Source organism: Anas acuta, chromosome 18, assembly GCF_963932015.1.
Source record: "Anas acuta chromosome 18, bAnaAcu1.1, whole genome shotgun sequence".
Taxonomy (NCBI): Eukaryota; Metazoa; Chordata; class Aves; order Anseriformes; family Anatidae; genus Anas; species Anas acuta.
In genome coordinates, this window is record NC_088996.1 from 10856673 (window position 1) to 10873333 (window position 16661).

General features: G+C 45.2%; 1 protein-coding gene across 1 annotated transcript in view; it reads right to left on the bottom strand.

Annotated features, from left to right (window-relative positions):
* ABCA5 (ATP binding cassette subfamily A member 5) overlaps nt 1-15534 on the bottom strand; it is a 31986-nt gene extending 16452 nt beyond the window's left edge. Inside the window, exons 1-18 of the mRNA XM_068655493.1 lie at nt 15391-15534; nt 12546-12733; nt 11959-12072; nt 11003-11207; nt 9707-9865; nt 9423-9520; nt 8850-9079; nt 7229-7370; nt 6540-6728; nt 6052-6199; nt 5034-5202; nt 3383-3441; nt 2744-2854; nt 2346-2521; nt 1924-2043; nt 1031-1169; nt 777-867; nt 453-592 (exon numbers count right to left, since the gene is read on the bottom strand). Coding sequence (XP_068511594.1) covers nt 453-592; nt 777-867; nt 1031-1169; nt 1924-2043; nt 2346-2521; nt 2744-2854; nt 3383-3441; nt 5034-5202; nt 6052-6199; nt 6540-6728; nt 7229-7370; nt 8850-9079; nt 9423-9520; nt 9707-9865; nt 11003-11207; nt 11959-12063 — 2281 coding nt within the window. The 5' untranslated portion in view covers nt 12064-12072; nt 12546-12733; nt 15391-15534. The remainder of the gene's footprint in view (nt 1-452; nt 593-776; nt 868-1030; nt 1170-1923; nt 2044-2345; nt 2522-2743; nt 2855-3382; nt 3442-5033; nt 5203-6051; nt 6200-6539; nt 6729-7228; nt 7371-8849; nt 9080-9422; nt 9521-9706; nt 9866-11002; nt 11208-11958; nt 12073-12545; nt 12734-15390) is intronic.
* Between the last annotated feature and the right edge of the window lie 1127 nt (nt 15535-16661).

The following is a 16661-nucleotide window of genomic DNA, read 5'->3' on the forward strand; positions in this document are numbered from 1 at the left end:
ACACATTTGTTCCACACTCTCTCTCTCAACAGTGAATTTCAATGCAGGGCCACAATGCTCTTTGTGGCTCACAACAAGGGGGATTATTGTAGGACTTATTGGCTTCCTGCTGGAGGCCAGCCCTGGTCACTGAAATGTTCTGCAGTAAGAAGATGCTTGTGCCAGACAACAGGACTCTTGGACAACAGGGTCTTTTCACATTTCTGCTACAGGCATCTCACCAGCATCTGCACCACAGCCCCTTGAGGAATGCAATGAGGTCTTCGCCTGCCTGAGAAAATGATGAGAGCTAAAGCAAAGACCTCACTGACTGATCTTGAGCCAAACCATAGCCCCCCCAAAAAAGCTTGTATAAATGCACAAATGCAGAAATGACAGTTTGACAAGTACTGCAGGCTACAGCCATGCTTGATGGATTTCCCTTTGATGGCCATCCCACCCTACACCAATACCTGCAAACTTGTCCATGTCCTTGAGCGGCAGGGTGTACACGAGCTGCTGGTCGGTCTCTTGGAGCAGGCTGGCTGTGGGTACGTGCTGTCTGATCAGCGAGGTTGTAGCTTCTGTGTTGCAATAGGCATCGATGTGCATGCTATGAAAACAAACAACAAGAAACTGGTTTAGAAAAGGTGGCTTTTGTCCTGATGCCCGGATCAGAAATATTAGCCTGCAAAGCACCAAGCAATCAGAAGATAATAAAAGGGTCCTTCTTGGGGTGGGGGTCTTACTGATTTACAAAGAAAACACAGATAGATGAAGTCACACATAAAGAATACCTCAAGCGGTAGCCAATTCCCCATTTGGTTTTCAGAAAGAGTGAAGATCCAAGGCATTTTAACATCCCTTGAGAAATCACAGCTTTACGATCTGGAAACAAAAATCAAGAAGGCCTTTTGAGCATGAGGACTGCCAACAGGCTCCAGAACCCAGGTAAACCCTTCACGTAACGGTGCCTCCCTGGCTGCAGGAACACCACCTGAGGCTCAGTAACACAACTGTTGTTTATGGACAGGGCCACAGCAGGGCTCACCAGCAAGGATATCTGCCTCGTCCATGAAGTGAGTGCTGAAAACTGTCACGCGATTCGGTTTTCTGTTTTTCAGGAGGTTCCAGACAATGTGACGCGAACACGGATCCATGCCTGCAGTCGGCTCATCCAGCAGCAAAACCTTTGTGCAAAAGGAGAAGCATTTGTAAAGCCATATCCGTGTGCAAGGTGCGGCCTCAGAAATCCTATCTAAATGACACACACAGGTTTTTGGTTTGAAGCCTCCTAGTTATTTGCTCAAAACACAGGAGACATCCTATCTTCCCTTCGTTTTGAATAAACATATTTCCTGTTGTGACAAATGGAAAAATCATTCAGTAAGTTAATGCCATAATCTGTTTTATTCTATTTCAAGTGCAATTACATTTAGCTATGCATTGACTCTGTCTGTCGAGGAGTGCTTAAATATACGCTTTTAAAATCCCAGTGAACTGTCAGATGTATCCTTTTTTAATGCCTATCTAAAAGCAGCCCCAGTTCCTACAGGGCAGAAATAACAGATCTGTAACACAAGAGAGCTCTGTGGCTCTGCTCCCAAGCCAAGGGCTCACGCTGCTTGCAAGGAAAGTCTTGCTCAGATTCACTGTTAGGGGCTAAATATTACCTGCCAGGAACAATATAAAGCTTCTCAGTTCTTTATTTCATAAAGACATCAAATCCACAGCTACTACCATCACCTAAGGAATTAACACCTTCAAGCATGGAGGTCAGACTAAATTGTTTAAAACTAAAATAAGGGGGAAAAAAAGTAACAGTTGTGCACAGTATCAACTTATGCATCTTAAATGTTAAATGCATTAATTGGTTTTGACAAGAAACATCATCACTTAGGTGTGTTAGCAACACAAAGCTGGGAGCGCTTCTGTCACCCTCACCTTTGGGTTCCCAAGGACAGCGACTCCAACCGACAGCCGCCTCTTCTGCCCCCCACTTAACTTCTTAGCTTGATTGTCTTTGATAGGCTGCATATCCAGATCCAACAACACCTTCTGAACCTTTAAACGTAAGAAACAGATTTATTATTAAAAAAAAGCTATTTTTTAAACTAGATTGCAATTTTTAGCATTCAAATTAATGTTAAATTTAAACATTTCATATGCATTTTAGTTTCCTAGGAAAAAACTAATAGTTAATCCTTGCAAAAATGTCTGCCTGTACTCTGCCTGTGTCTGCTGTACTGTAAAGTAATATTCCCCTCCACACCTGCCTTCAGGAAGCATCTGGGCCACGTAGGGTTATAGTGCTGTGTAGGTTAAAAATGAACATATAAGACTGTATTTGTGTCCAAGCAACTTACCTCTTGTATCAGGTCATTCTGAGGTATTCCCTTAATTGCGGCAAACAGGGAGAGATTCTCCTCCACGGTTAATATGTCGAAGTGGATATCAGACTGTGGGCACACGCCTGCTATTCGCCGCACTTCAAGCATTTCATCAATTTCAGAGACTCGGTGACCATAGACAGAGACAAACCCTGAAAAAAGCCCAAAACAATCAACTTAATTTTTTTTTTTCTTCTTTTTTTACAGGCAGCCAGAAAGCAGGCTGGCCTGGGTAGTTAAAGAGGGGCACGAAATTCAGGTGGGCTCTTTCAGATATTATCCAGAGAAAAAATTGGTGCATCTTGAGGTAATAAGAAGGGATAATGGTTTTCAAAAGCAGGGTGGCCAAAGCTCCTGGCAGCGGGAAGCCTCACCATCTGTCGGTGGACACAGCCCACAGAGGATGTTCATCAGCGTCGTCTTCCCGGTCCCGCTGTGCCCAAGTAGTGCCGTGATCTGGCCTTCATAAATGTCGAAGGACAAGTCTACCCAACAAGGTGGACAGGAGAGAGAGGAGAGGTTGGTGATGTGCTTGTGGCACCCTGAGTGGGTTTATACCAGAGAGATAAAATCAAAAAATGACATATGGGGTAAGCCTTGCGCTCTGCTAGGAGGAAGGCCCAGCCTCCATGCCACGTTGCGGCCTACCAGTGGGGTGGCCATGGCCATGAGTGGCACGGGGCTTCGTGCCATGGGGCAAGGAGAGGGCTGGGGAGATGGGGCAGGTAGGTTGTGTCTCCTGATGACTGGGGAGGAGGAGAAGTGACTGAGACGGTGTCATCAGGCTTTCTTTAGTGAGGGAAGGGCTCCTCTACTGGGGCACTGGTTTAGAGGAGATCATTGCCAAAGCGGTGAGAGAAGGCGCACACAAGCACATCTGGCATTCACGCTTCAAGTCCCACCCCGGTAAAAGAAACCCAAAAGCCCAAACTGAAACACAAAAAGATCACTCAACAATCCAGCTACTGCTCCTCTGCATCTGATAAGCAGCTTAAAAGCTAAAATGTTCTTACTTCTGAGAGCCTCCACAGTTTCCCCCTTTTTCCTGAATGTTTTCTGAACACAGCTGATTCTGAAAGAAGACATGTCATTTTATAAGCTATTTTAGGATCTTTATATGTCATTTTGAGCGTTCAACACACAGCAACAGTCACAGCAAGATGACTGTGCTAAAGTGGCACAAAACACATCTACGAGCCATAGAGGCAATGCAAGAGACAGGACATTCTGTCACAGAACTTAATCATCTCCACCCTGGTATCAGAAAACTTTTTCTTGTTGCCTTCTTAGGCATTTCCTATGATGACAGGATGAATTATTTCACGTCTGTGTTTCTTTCACACAGTAGAATAATGCACTAGAGTCTTCCCAAGTTAGAGAAGGGCACGGCTACTCCCCAGTAAATTCACAATCTGACAGAAGATTCAACAGACACAATGTGGAAAAGGACATATTAGTACAACAAGACTCCGAAGACATGATTACTGGCAGTTCTCCATCAAAATTAAGCAAAAGAAAGCAGGTATTTTCTCTCTGAGAGGTAAAAGCCTTCCTTCCAGCCCTACTGCATTTCACAACAAAAAAGCAACACCACCAAAACCAACCACCAGTTTACCTGAAGGCACAACGTAAAGGATGGGTTTTGGAAGCCTGACCACCTTGCAAATGAGGTCAGAGAGGAAATTAGAAGTATGAAGAATGGGATGAGGAACGGGGTACGAAAGACAACAAAACCTGTATGTTCAAAGACAATGGCAGAATGATGGCAAGCTGGTGGAGACACACTATGGAAAGAGTCCAGGAAAGATGAATAAGGCAAAAAATAACTACAGCATCCTCATGAACATTTCCATTAAAACTTCAACCTATGGCAGACACCCAAAGAGACATGGAGAGCACAGACAGCACAACACTCATTCTGGTCACTAAGCTCAAAAACTCATTTGAGACTAGTGAAGCCATAAAAGAGGAGTGAAAACAGAGTTTCTCAGCTCACATGAGGCTACGCGTTTGGACAGTGATGAAAACAAAAACTAAAGGAAAGATTCTCAAAACAATATCTAAGAAACACTAAAAACACAAGACAGTCCGGGTGCAAGACAACAGGCAAAGCAAAATGAAGAGTGAATTATGAGACCAATCACATATATTTTTCAGTTTAGTTTTACCCTCTTGCCTATGACTGCTAGGTAAAACCACCATGAAGTTCCCCTCTTGTCTATGGAGAACATAACAGCCTTCACAGAAACCCAGAATTCAGCTCTCTCTCCTCAAATGTGCATTACCAGAAAATAAACTCTCCCAGCAGAGTAGGCGTTTCAGCATCTGCAATCACTTACGCCTCTCGCGGCCTCAGTGAGGCTGAAGGAATGGAAAACCGGCCGTTTTTGAGAGGACTCCAGCTGAAGGAATACAATACACAAACAAACCCTTTCTTTAAGCCCAGTGATTTACCCTTGGAGAGCATCCATGTAGCTGATGGTGGGGCTTCACTGAATATGGAAACACGCTGTGCTGCGTGTGCGGAGAACTCTCCGCAATGCATACCATGTGCTATTTGAATCAGCAGATTAGAGGAACAGAAGTAGTTTCCAAATTACAAATGAAACATCGGAGACTCAGGTGATCTGCTAAACTGCACATAGGGCCAGGCAGGAATCATACCTGATGGCTTCCTTTCCCTGAAATTCGGAAGGCACAGGTTCAACCATCTCACTGCAATTTAAATTGCCATTGATGCTGCTCTCGTACAGTTCCTTGTAATTTTTTCTGTGCTTTGACCAGAACGAGGGCTTCATAAAGAAAAATGATGATCGGCGTAGTCCAAACTCCCCTAGGTAATACAGGAAAAAAGAAAACTTCTTAACTGTAAATATGCTGCAGCTTTTGGGATTTGGCTATAAAAGCCATGAGCTATCCTGCTCAAAGTTTAGGAGCCAGCCCACATCCAAATTCTGGAGGGGCTTCACCAGCCAAGTTTACATTATCTGTATGTAAGCCATGGTTTCCATCAGTGCTGCTAGCAGGTCCTGGATTTGTTAAGTATTTAAATAGATGTGCAAATCTCTTTTTATCTGAGAAAAATCTCCAGTGCTGAAGGTACGGTAACTACATGCACTAGAAATCCATGGAGATCACAGGCAAAGGCAGTGGAAGGGCTTAACACAGGCATTAGTCACATGAGGAACAACTTCATTCTACGTTTCATGTTCAATTACAGCTGTCACAAGGAAAGGTCTGGAACAGGCAAAGTGGTCTTTACTTTTTTTTATCCCGTAAGAACAAATTGCATAAGCTGAGACCCAAGCTAGCCTAGTAAGGAAGCTTTTAGAAAGATGGAGACAAGGTTTAGCTGACATACTTAAAGACCATCAATTCTAAACATGCTAATACTCCTTCCTCCCATATCCCAGCTTTCACAGAATATAACTTATTTCAGCTAAAAGTATCCCGAGTCACTGTTTAAACTTTACTTGCAAAGAACAGCACCATCTCCTTTCTCCCCAGCTAGAATCAAGCCAAACACTGCATGCCAACACTGTGGAACCCAGTGGGCAGGAGGAAAGGACCCAGGAGTTCAGAAATGCCACCAAGCTCCACCAGAGATTTCAACAAGAGGGCTCAGTACTTTGGGAATTCATGACATTAGCACAGTTCAGTTCGATTTCTCTCATGAACATACCTGGAATGACCTGATCAAGGTAGACAGCTACAAGCAGATAAAATATGCTATCCAGCACCAGTAAGATAAGTGAGATAAAGAGTGGGTAAGGACCATGACTTAGATTTGAAAATGTTGCACCATCTTCATAATCTTCCAGATGCATGACCTGCCAACAAACATGCATGGACCGACATGTTACACACCCACATCGTACCAGCTTGGCAAGGCATAACAAGAAGGGTGCAGAATGTAGCAACAGAAAAAAAAATAGTCAAAAGTGACCAAGATCACAGCAACAACATAAAGTTGATTGATGGTGCACTGGATTTTACTTGATATTAGAATTGCCATGGGAAGCTATTAAGACATGCATTATTCCCCACCATCTGCTTATTAAATAAATAAATAAATCAAACTATTTAAGAATATCTCTATGACTACCTATCAGAAATGTTGCAAGACAAATGACTACTACGAAGCTGCAGTCCAAGCAGAAGGTTCTTTACCTGTGCAACACCAATCAAGAAGCTGCACTGGCACAGGGGGCTGAGAACCCACACGAAAGACTTGGGGAAATCTTCCAGCAGGACGATATTCAGGCCCACAAATCCAAAAGCCAAGGTGGCCAAAAACTCAACTATACCCACATGCTTTGACTTTTTAAATAGAGGTGTCAACATAAGTGCAAAGAATACCTAAGAACAGATTAAAAAAGAAAGAAGCAATATATTAAAAAATGTTAATACAAGGTATAGAAAATAAAATTAGAAAGACTATAGCTTCTGCTTATCAAATAATTTTCCTGGTACAGTCACTACAACATGAACCCAAGTTCCTTTAAAAACAGACCACCATGAGCAACAGATTTCCCAAAGATGCCAGGTGATTGCACACAAAAGAAACTGAAGTAAGAGAAATAAGGAGCCACACTGCTGAGTGTGTGTGTACATTCCAGTTAGTAACCTCCCCCCCCCCCCTTTTTTTTTTTTTAAGTGACAGATCATAAGCAACCAATGCAAAAATATTTGTTTATGAACTCACACATGCAATTTGTTGTGTAAATTAATTCCTTATTAACTAGGGCTTTAACATTACACTTGCCCTAAGGAAGTGACGTTTGTTCCAGACTGTTTAGTAGAGAGAACAAGATCAGAGGGGATAAAACCTGTGGTTGGGATGGCCGAGGCATACTTACTGAAGAGATGCCATACAGGAAAAAAAGGAGAAATATCACAAAGGCGCTGCTCTGGGGAAAGAGCGAGGAGGCCGTCGCAATCACCGCCATGAGAATGGACATAACGAAGATCAGACTCGTGTACAGAAGCACCCAAGAAAGCCTACAAGCAAAAGGGGAAAAAAAGGAACAGAAAGCTGTGAATGAATTCACATCCTGAACTACTCACATGCAAAACCAGCTAGAACTACAATTCTTTCACATTCCGGGCAGCTGCACCACAGGCCAGGCTTGCGAGAAAACAAGAGCCCCTAAATGAAAAGGGCTCTTGTAAATGTCCCTGGGACTGTTCTGAGCATCAGGGCACAGACATCAGCACCCGCTGCTTCCAAAAGATGAACAATTACACAATTCATGATTTCTAGTTATTTTTTTTTTTTTTTGAACTTGCATAATTAATTTCCCAGTTTAACCGGAAGAGGGTAACTGAGCAGTAGGTTTCAATAATTAAAGAAATTCTATTTAAAATTTAACACACTAGTCATTCCGGTAGCTGCGCCAGGTAATAAAATCCTTCCCTTTTTGACAGCGGTGTTGCAAGACTGTGAGCAACTCTGGCCTCAGCAAACAGATGCAGTTTGTACGCAGGTAGTAAAAATAACGCATTTCCTCCAAAACATGCTTCTGATTTTTTTTTCCAGTGCAGAAGCTGCATTACCAGATCACACCCATTTCACCCGGGGAGTCCCTGAAGCAGAAAGGTAGAACAATTTTCTCAACATCTGCAATGCTCAAGAGGGACACGTGCAGCCTGCTACCGCGGCCGACCAGCACGGCCACAAGGGATCAGACCCGCGGGAAATGAGGTTTGTCACCAAGGAGGCACCGCAGAAAAACAGAACCGAACATCAGGAAAGGGCTCTGGTACAGAAACACAACGAAAACAACCAGGAGGAAAAAAAAGACAGCCGCAGCTGGCTGTTACGGTGCAGCAGGGCACAATGCTAAACCACTCTGGGCAACTGCGGGAAGCAGAAAGCGAACCCCTTTTTATCACTACAATTATCAATGTGTTTGAATTAGTGCGTCCTCTTATTTGGAAAAAAAAACACACAAAGCCAACTGCTTTGTGCTGCGTAGGACAATTTTCCTCACAGTAAGAAAGCAAATTAAAACTTGTTGTTTAGACTGCTCTTCATGGCACGTTAAAATTATAGAGTTAGATTGGCTTAATTATGTGTTGGGGAAATGCTGCTGATAGGCTCTGAAGAAAGACTGCGTGTTACCTGTTGATCCTCCAGGAAAGGAGTTACTGAGCCAAAGTGCTGACACCGAGAAAAGCAAACTACACAAAAACACCATGCTGCAACTCCTTTAATCCCTCCAAATCTGGCACTACTTGGTATGGATAAATGCAGCAGCATTACTCCGATATTTATTGACTGAAACATTCCTGTTTTTATGATACCATATCTCTATGTTAGACTTTGCAGAGCACCTCACCTTTAGGCTGCTGCAATATTAATTTAATTAAGTGAATACAATTGGTAAACTGAGGATAGGATAGCAGAGCTTTACTGGAAAGTGTTATTTTTTTTATAATTCTTCTCTAAAGAATGGGCTATATCAAACACTCACGTACCAAAAAGCAGTATCGTGAAGTCCCAATATTTTTAAAAATTCCTTTAACTTCCTCTCCTTTTCTGCCACAATATGAATTGCCAAATAATATCCAAATGGCGAGAAAGCAATTACTAGGTAAATTAAAATGATGGCGCGAGGAAAGTTGTCGATTTCCACCACCGCCGCCTCTCCCATAACCGTTGCTCTCGTCAGTTCGAGCTGCTCCCAAACGGATTGATTGGTCCTCAACTGCGAGGAAAAGGAAAAGCTGTTTTAATGCTGTGGTTGGTTTCACAGCCCTGCTCTGAGGCACTCACAGGTGCCTGCCGCCGAGCCCTGCAGTTAACGCCTGCTCTGATGCATTGGGCTCATCTGGACACAAGGACGAATGTCGATGTTATTTAGCTGGGCAAGAATATTTCTGTATAAATTATGGCAAAACACGTGAAGCAGTCTGCCAGCTCATTGGATTCAAGCTGATTTTCGGCATGGCATTATACAGTTAATATACAGCGTCACAAAACCACCCAGAACCTGGCAGCTCATGCAGGCGAACCTCAGCGGTTTCGTTGCTTTATTTGTTCGGACTGACCTGTATAATTGCTGCATCGATGCAGGCTTGCAGAGCTGTAAATCCTGAGCTCCAGTATGTCACCGATTCACAACCCTTCCGCAGGTTGGAGCAACTGGCTGCAGAATAAGCAAGGTGTTTTGAAGAGCAAGCCCCAGCCCCAACATAAAGATGGTGCAGCTTGTAAGAGGTGGGACCAACTTCCAAAAAATGACATACGCACACACCATCAAGCCAACAGGAAAAAAGAGTCTGATTTTCAAGTTCATCCCCTTATGGAGTACATGTAAGGGCGGCATGTTTACCTCTTGATTCCGTGTACACAGAAGTCATGGCCACTGTATCGGGGAACCTCAGCTGGTAGGACATGGCATCGTTGAACACGACGCCCACAAAATTCGAGGGTTTGAAAGCACTGGCCTCCTGCAGCTCCTCCTCGCTTAAATATTCCTCCGTGATGATGCCTGTGAGGTGGAAGAAATTATCGTGTTGACTTAGGTAACGGTGCAACAGGAAGAAAAACTGTGCAACGCTGTTTATTTTAAAAAAAAGCCATGCTAATCATTAATGATTTATTTGGTTTGGGATATATATAGAACTGTATTTTTGTTCTAGTAAAGGAAGAATTTTCCTGAACAGGAACATGCAAGACTGTAGCTCAGTAGTGGGGTAGGCAATTCAAAGGAAAATATGAATTCCACTTTTGAAGGTCCCCGAGTTTTCCCCCCCAATCCTTTTTTGTCCTCAGGTACCACCGTGTTTCAAGAAGGGCAGATTAATTGGGACATAGGGTTATGTGCAAGACAAGAGGGTATTCTGCCACCGACTTCAGCAGAGGACTGCAGCTCTCTGCATGCCAAGCACAGCCACAGTTTTTAAGGGAGATGGACTGCAAAGGCAGAAAGCAGACAAGGATACCCGTAATGAAACACAGGCATCAGGCTGTGCGGCTTCTCAGCGGTACCTTTGAAGTGTGAATACCACCAGGAAGAGATTGAAAGATACCAAACTAAAAATACATCAGAATGGTTTGGGATGTATCAGTTCCGACTAGATGTGCCAGCTGTACAAAGCACTTTAAATATATATATATATATATATATATATATATATATATACACATATATATCTGTACTTTTCAAAAGAAAAGGTGAGAGTGTTAATTGGAATTGTCATTAAAAAAAAAAAAAAAAGTTGTTTTGATAGCTACGGGGTAGAAAACTCAACCTAAAATATCTGCAGAAGAGCATTAACTCCTGAATTTGCACTGGGATGGCACAGACAGGTGTAACCAGCCCTAGGGTGGTTCAGGGGCTTTTTGCGCCCTGCATTTGGGCCCTCTGAAACCCTTTTTTGTAGCTATAAAACACTCATTGTCTGCAACAGGAGGATGGGAACCACTTTCAGGAGGCAGTGCCAGAACATTTGCCAACCAAGCAAAAACTGCCTTCACAGTCTGTTCTCTCTCTGTGATGGAAAAGCAACACTTTTTATCTTATCATTAGCAAGCAGCAAGAGTGAGCTCCCTCTCTAAACACAAGCCACAGCATGAGATATATTCAGAAAAAAACAACTAAAAACAACTGCTTAGTTCCGAGTACCGTCTTCGAAGTTGTCGAAAGCCACCTTCCTCATGATTTCTCGTGCCATTCTGGTGGGCGGCGTGTATCCGACAACAAAATTCACCAGCATGGAGGTGTCCAGAGTACCGAGGTTGGTGTTGGAGATCTCGCCATACTTCCTGTGCGGATGCATCATGCTCATCAGAATGAGCCAAAACAAGAAGAAGAGTGGGAAAAGGATCTCCTGCACCAAGAAGGAAGAGACGAATTAAAACTTCCAAGAGCAGGCGTAGAAACAAGAATCACCAATAATTTGTCCAAGTTACACAAAGCTTAGACAACAGACTGTGAGCTTAATTACTTGACTGTAAAGTTTCCTGAATGTTCTCGAAAAGTTCTCTGAATGTCCCCAGTGTAACAGTGATTTCAATGCCAAATCCTTCCCTGGCACTGAAGCAGGATTTTAATCGCATGCATTGGTAACTTGAGAAACCATTTTATGATACAAAGGGATAATTCTGCATGCTTCAAATATCAGCAGGCTTATGCTCTTTGGAAAGAAACAAAACAACCCACAATCCATTAAACAATTAGTCAAGCATTCGACTGACTCTTGTTCACCTCAAAACTCGTACACATCACCTGTGCACATGGCTAAACAGTTACAACAGAAAAATCTTCTGGAGAGGCCTAGTCCTGCTATCCTGGCCAGTTCTGATCTCTACGAAGGGTGAAAATGTTTTTGAAAATGCAGTGAGATTGCATTATTAATACAAGGATATATTCTGCATAATGCCTTATATTTTTGGGACAAATAACCAGCCAAAGGATCATGAAATTTTTTATGAAAAAGCCGATTTCAACCAAAACTCAGAGCAAACCACGAAGCTTCAGAAGTATTGTAATAAAAGTGAGTGTTGCCCTCAACTCAGGAACCACTTCAGTGCCGAATAACCACAGACAGGCAGCCAGCAGCCAGCCAGCCCCCCGCTCACCTGAACGCTGCTTTTCTTTGTCCTACATTTAACAAGCCAGTTCTTGAACAAGAGAGCTCTGGTTTGCCTCCATACCCCTGCTTCTCTCGGAGCATCTGGCGCCATTTTTCAAGTCTTAAAAAAAAAAAAATAAAAAAAAATAACATGAATTAACAAGATAATTTAAAAAGCAAAAGCCAGGCAGCTGCATCATTTAGTATCTCTAAAAACGTCCACTTGTGTGTATGTTAGATGCCTGCTGTGTCAAGAAATTGATAGTATTCATTTCGAACAAGAGAGCTGGGCACATTGGCTGGGGGAGACCTCGGGGTGCCATCTGAGCAATCCCCACCCAAAGGCAGGGTCAGCTCTATGCAAGCTGATGGGATCCAAGCCAAGCCGGGCTTATTTTTGTTTTATTACATACAAATTAAAAACAAAAGTACTTATCTCGGAACATAATTCTCGTGTCCAAGAGCTGAGGGCAGCCAGCCAGACCGACGCATCAAAAACCAAGACACCTCACCCCAGGATAACTGTTCAATTTACCACGAGCAACCCCTTTTACTTCTGGAGCGGATCCAGCACTACTTATTCTCCTGATTTACCTTTTCATTAGGCCAGCTGCACGCTGCACTGGTGCTGAACGGGAGCTTTCGGAAAAACTGAAGACAATTGAAGTTGCTCTTCCCGTTCCACCACGACGTAGCTGGTGAGCAGCTGCCTTTACCCCCAGCAGGCTGCTGTCAGCGGCTCGGGGTCACGGTTCCGTGCACGTCCCTCTCCATCTCCTCACCTGCAGGTGGAAATACAATCGTGAGCTGCTCGGCACCGACAGCAGGATGGGTGCAGGGTTCCACCGGGCCCGATGACTGAGCTGTCACCACCACTTCCAGCTCCTTGTGTCCCACCTGCTGCAATGCCTACAAGCCACAGGGGAGCAACTGCATCTTTTCTCTACATTTCGCCCAAAACACAGTCTTAAATTTTAAGAATTTATCTGCATTCCAGGCTTTTTAGTTGCTAACGCTTCTCCAACAAGCAGACTCCTGGTTTTTGGTGACTGCACGCTGGGAGCAGCTCCGTAGCAGGACATACTTTCTCTGTTATCTTTTAGACAACACACGGTTTAAGCTTCCTCCCTCAGCAGCATATTAATATGGAAATCTATTTTTGGAGTGCTGGCCTCATCTAACTGAAGAAACACATGAGGTTGCTCAGATGTCAGCACCGCTGCCATCAGCTCAGCTTGAAACACTCCGAGCAAACTGCACATACACGGACAGCAGTATCGGGGCACGCATATCTGATAAGAAAAGAGGGGTAAAGCCAGCTGTTGCCACTAAAGTCACTGCGTGCCCCCTCCTCGGGCTCGGTGCAGGTGGGCTGCAGCAGTGGGGTTTGGGCCGTGGCTGTAGCAGGCACCAGAGGCTGAAGGACCCACAGGAGAGCCGCCGGCACAGCGCTAAAACCGATGCCTTGGAAGGGAGCCCGCCTACCGCTTCGAGTGCTTCCAGTAAAAGCCCAGGGAACCTACTTTAAAAATTAATGTTTCTTTGATTTTTTTAAAAAAATGAAATGCTTAAATAGCAATTTATGCTAATAACTAATTCTTGTGGGAGATTGCATACAGCATCTCTAGATGCCTTCAACCAAAAAACAATGCAAAATGGTGGTGGAGACATGTAGAAACAATCCAGAAGAGCAGCTGTCGCATATAGGTCATAAAAACCAAAGTGCTTCTTCCCTCTGCTCACAACACTCTTTGTTAAGTGCCTGGACTTCCACTGTTTGCTCTCAGGAGCAGATTTCAAGAGCACTTACAAGAGGAGAAGCTCCACTGAGGTCCTTACTCAATGCTATGCGGCTGCATTAAAACACCGAACCCTTCCCTCGGTCCCACTTCACTATTTATAATGAAATACAGAAAACTGACAGGGCTGATTTAATCAAATTCAATCACTGAGGCCATTTGCTGCTTCTTTAATTATTTTCTATCCATCAATAAAAAAAAGAGAACCCCAACCAATAATAAAAAAAATAACCAACAACAGCAATTCCACATCTTCATTGGAACGCTTCCATCCTTCAATTTACATCGCTTAGCTTAGAGGTAGAGTTGTTTTAAAAATGCTAATTCATTTCTTGGTACTACATCTGCCATCTCCAAAGAAGCTGGTGAGGCTACGTAGCACGCTATTGAGAGCGCCGAGGAACTAGCACTTGAACAGTGAAGAACCACAGCTGGGTGATAAAGCCTCCCCAAAAAGCCCAGGCCAGGAAAACGAACACATCGGCTGAATAGGAAAAGAGAAAGGCTGCCAAGACATTTATTTGAGTAAGTGCAATAGGCAAAATGAAAAGATTCTTAACCTGCAAATGTCCCCATCAATTTAGCCACTTCCCTGTGGCCTTGCGCTGATGGGAGCAGCGGCTGAAACACAACTCGTGGGCATCTCAAGGAAATTACTGCATCCATACTTTAATTCCACACTGCAGATGCTTGTGCTTCTTACAGGGGAAAAAGGACGATCAGCTAATAGTTAGGAAGGATTCCCTCTCTTCCCTGGACATCAACCTCATAATTCTCTTTAAGGTTTTAAGGGTCAGCCTATATATGCTTTACTGCTGCATGGCATACCTGTATTTTTTTAAAATAAAACCATAGGAGCCTCAGCCAACTGAACTGTGGCTCCAGGAAAACAAAATCTATCCCTGAACAACAATACCTGCAGAAAGACAAGAGCACAAGATTACAGATCTTGTTGAAAGAAGACAATACCTTAAATGATACTTAAGAAAAACTCCAGATGTGCCTTTTACTGGTCTTAACGTTATTTCAGCTAAATGCTAAATTTATGCTTATTAAAAATAATAATAAAAAAAGGCTGAATTTCCTTCCTCACCCGAAGCCCAAAGGAAGCAGCTGTTTCTCGGGTTAGACCCCAAACACCCCCCCCACCCTACACCGCAGCGCACGGCCCCGCTCAGGGGGCGCTGCCTGCGGGGGTCCGGCCCCCCCCGGCCCCTTGCAGAGCGGGTCCCTCGTGTCACGGCCAAATGCAGAACACAATACACGGCGTGCCATGAAACACACAAGGCACAACGAAAGAATGCACAGTGAAATAAACACGCCGAAGCATTTACTAGACAGCGATGACGCGCACAGGTGCAGCAAAACTCCTCCTCTTCCTTCCTTTTTTTTTCTTTTTTTTTTCCTTTTTTCTTTTTTTTTCCTTTTTTCTTTTTTTTTTTTTTTTTCTCTTTTTTTTTTTTCTTTTCCTCCGTTTATCCCCTTTTCCTTTTATTTTTTTTTCCTTTTTCCTTTTTTTCCCCTCCCTCCCTCCCCTTGTTATACCCCCTCCCCACCTCGGGGGTCGCTCCCCCGGGTGCAGCCGCCGCCGCCCCCCATCTCCACCCGCAGCGGGGGTGCCCGCTCCCCCCGGCACTCACCGCCTCGGCCCGGCTCGACCCAGCTCGGCTCGGCCCGGCTCGGCTCGGGAACGCCGCGTTTGCAGCGGGGCCGCAGCTCGGGGCCGGTCCGTGCCGTGCCGTAGCCACCGCCCCGGGGCGGAGCGGGGCGGAGCGGAGCCTCCCGGCCGCGCATCCCCGGGGGGTCCCGGGGGAGCCCCTCCAGGAGGGAAAAGAGGGAAAGAGCCAAAAAAAATGGGGTGCTGGAAGGTGTCGGGGGGTCCTCAGCGTGCCCCGGGGGTTTAGGGCAGAGAGAGAGCTGCCGTGATTGATTCCGTGCTGCTGCTGCCTACCTGCTTGGGGGGATCTCCGCTGCTTGCTCGCCTTATCAAAAATGGAATTAAAGCGTTGGGAGCGCTGCCCTGGATGCAAACGCTGAGTTCTGGCTGGGTGTCATCGCCTGTCACGGCTCGCTGGCGTGTGATGGCTCCCACTGAGTCCTTCCCTCTGCAGTGAGCGCTCTCGTCAGCCTTGAGCCAGGCCTTAGCCCATGCCCGGCCGTGTGCTGCCCAACGGGATGCTCGGAGATCCAAAATGCTGAGATCTGAACGATCCAAGCACGGCAAGAGCGATCTGCCGCCTAGTTCCCAGATCTGCTGAAAAAGGGAAGGCAGAGGTATCGCGGAGAGCTGCAGCAGGGATGCTGTGTGCATGCAGCTCCCGGTGCTCCAGCACGCACCGGCTGCAGGCAGCAGCCTCTCCCCCAGGAGAGCACGGCGTTGGGTGGGTGATGTTTGGAGCCAGCACTTGGAAGCCTCTGCCTGAGCTGGGTGTGTGCACCTGAGGAGCTGCATGAGCATCGTGCACGCCTGCACTGAAGTGCAGCAGTGTAATGACAGCATGGGCTCGACATTTCTACTTGGAAAACAGATCTGGAGTCTGCATCTGTGTCCACAAGAAGAAAAAAGGTCTCAAAGTGCCATATTTAAGTGGAAAGCTCGGTTTACAGGTGTGGCTAACATGGCCATGCAGAATCCTTTGCATTCACACTTTTACCTGCACTGTCTGGGAATATTCACAACTCATCGTGTGCCTTCTGCAGATTTTGCTCCCTGTTGCGTTCCCACTGGACCCCTGGCACCTCTTCCCACCTCCCCTCCGCTTCCCACTGCTGCCAGCCCCAGAGCAGCAGAAATCCTATGGGCTGGGAATGGGCTGGTTTTGGGGAACTGGTTTTGGGGGGAGGAGGAAGCTGCTTCCACCAGGTGTCCTCTGAGAGCAGTGTGGCTCTGGGCTGGGCAGCACTGGGTCCA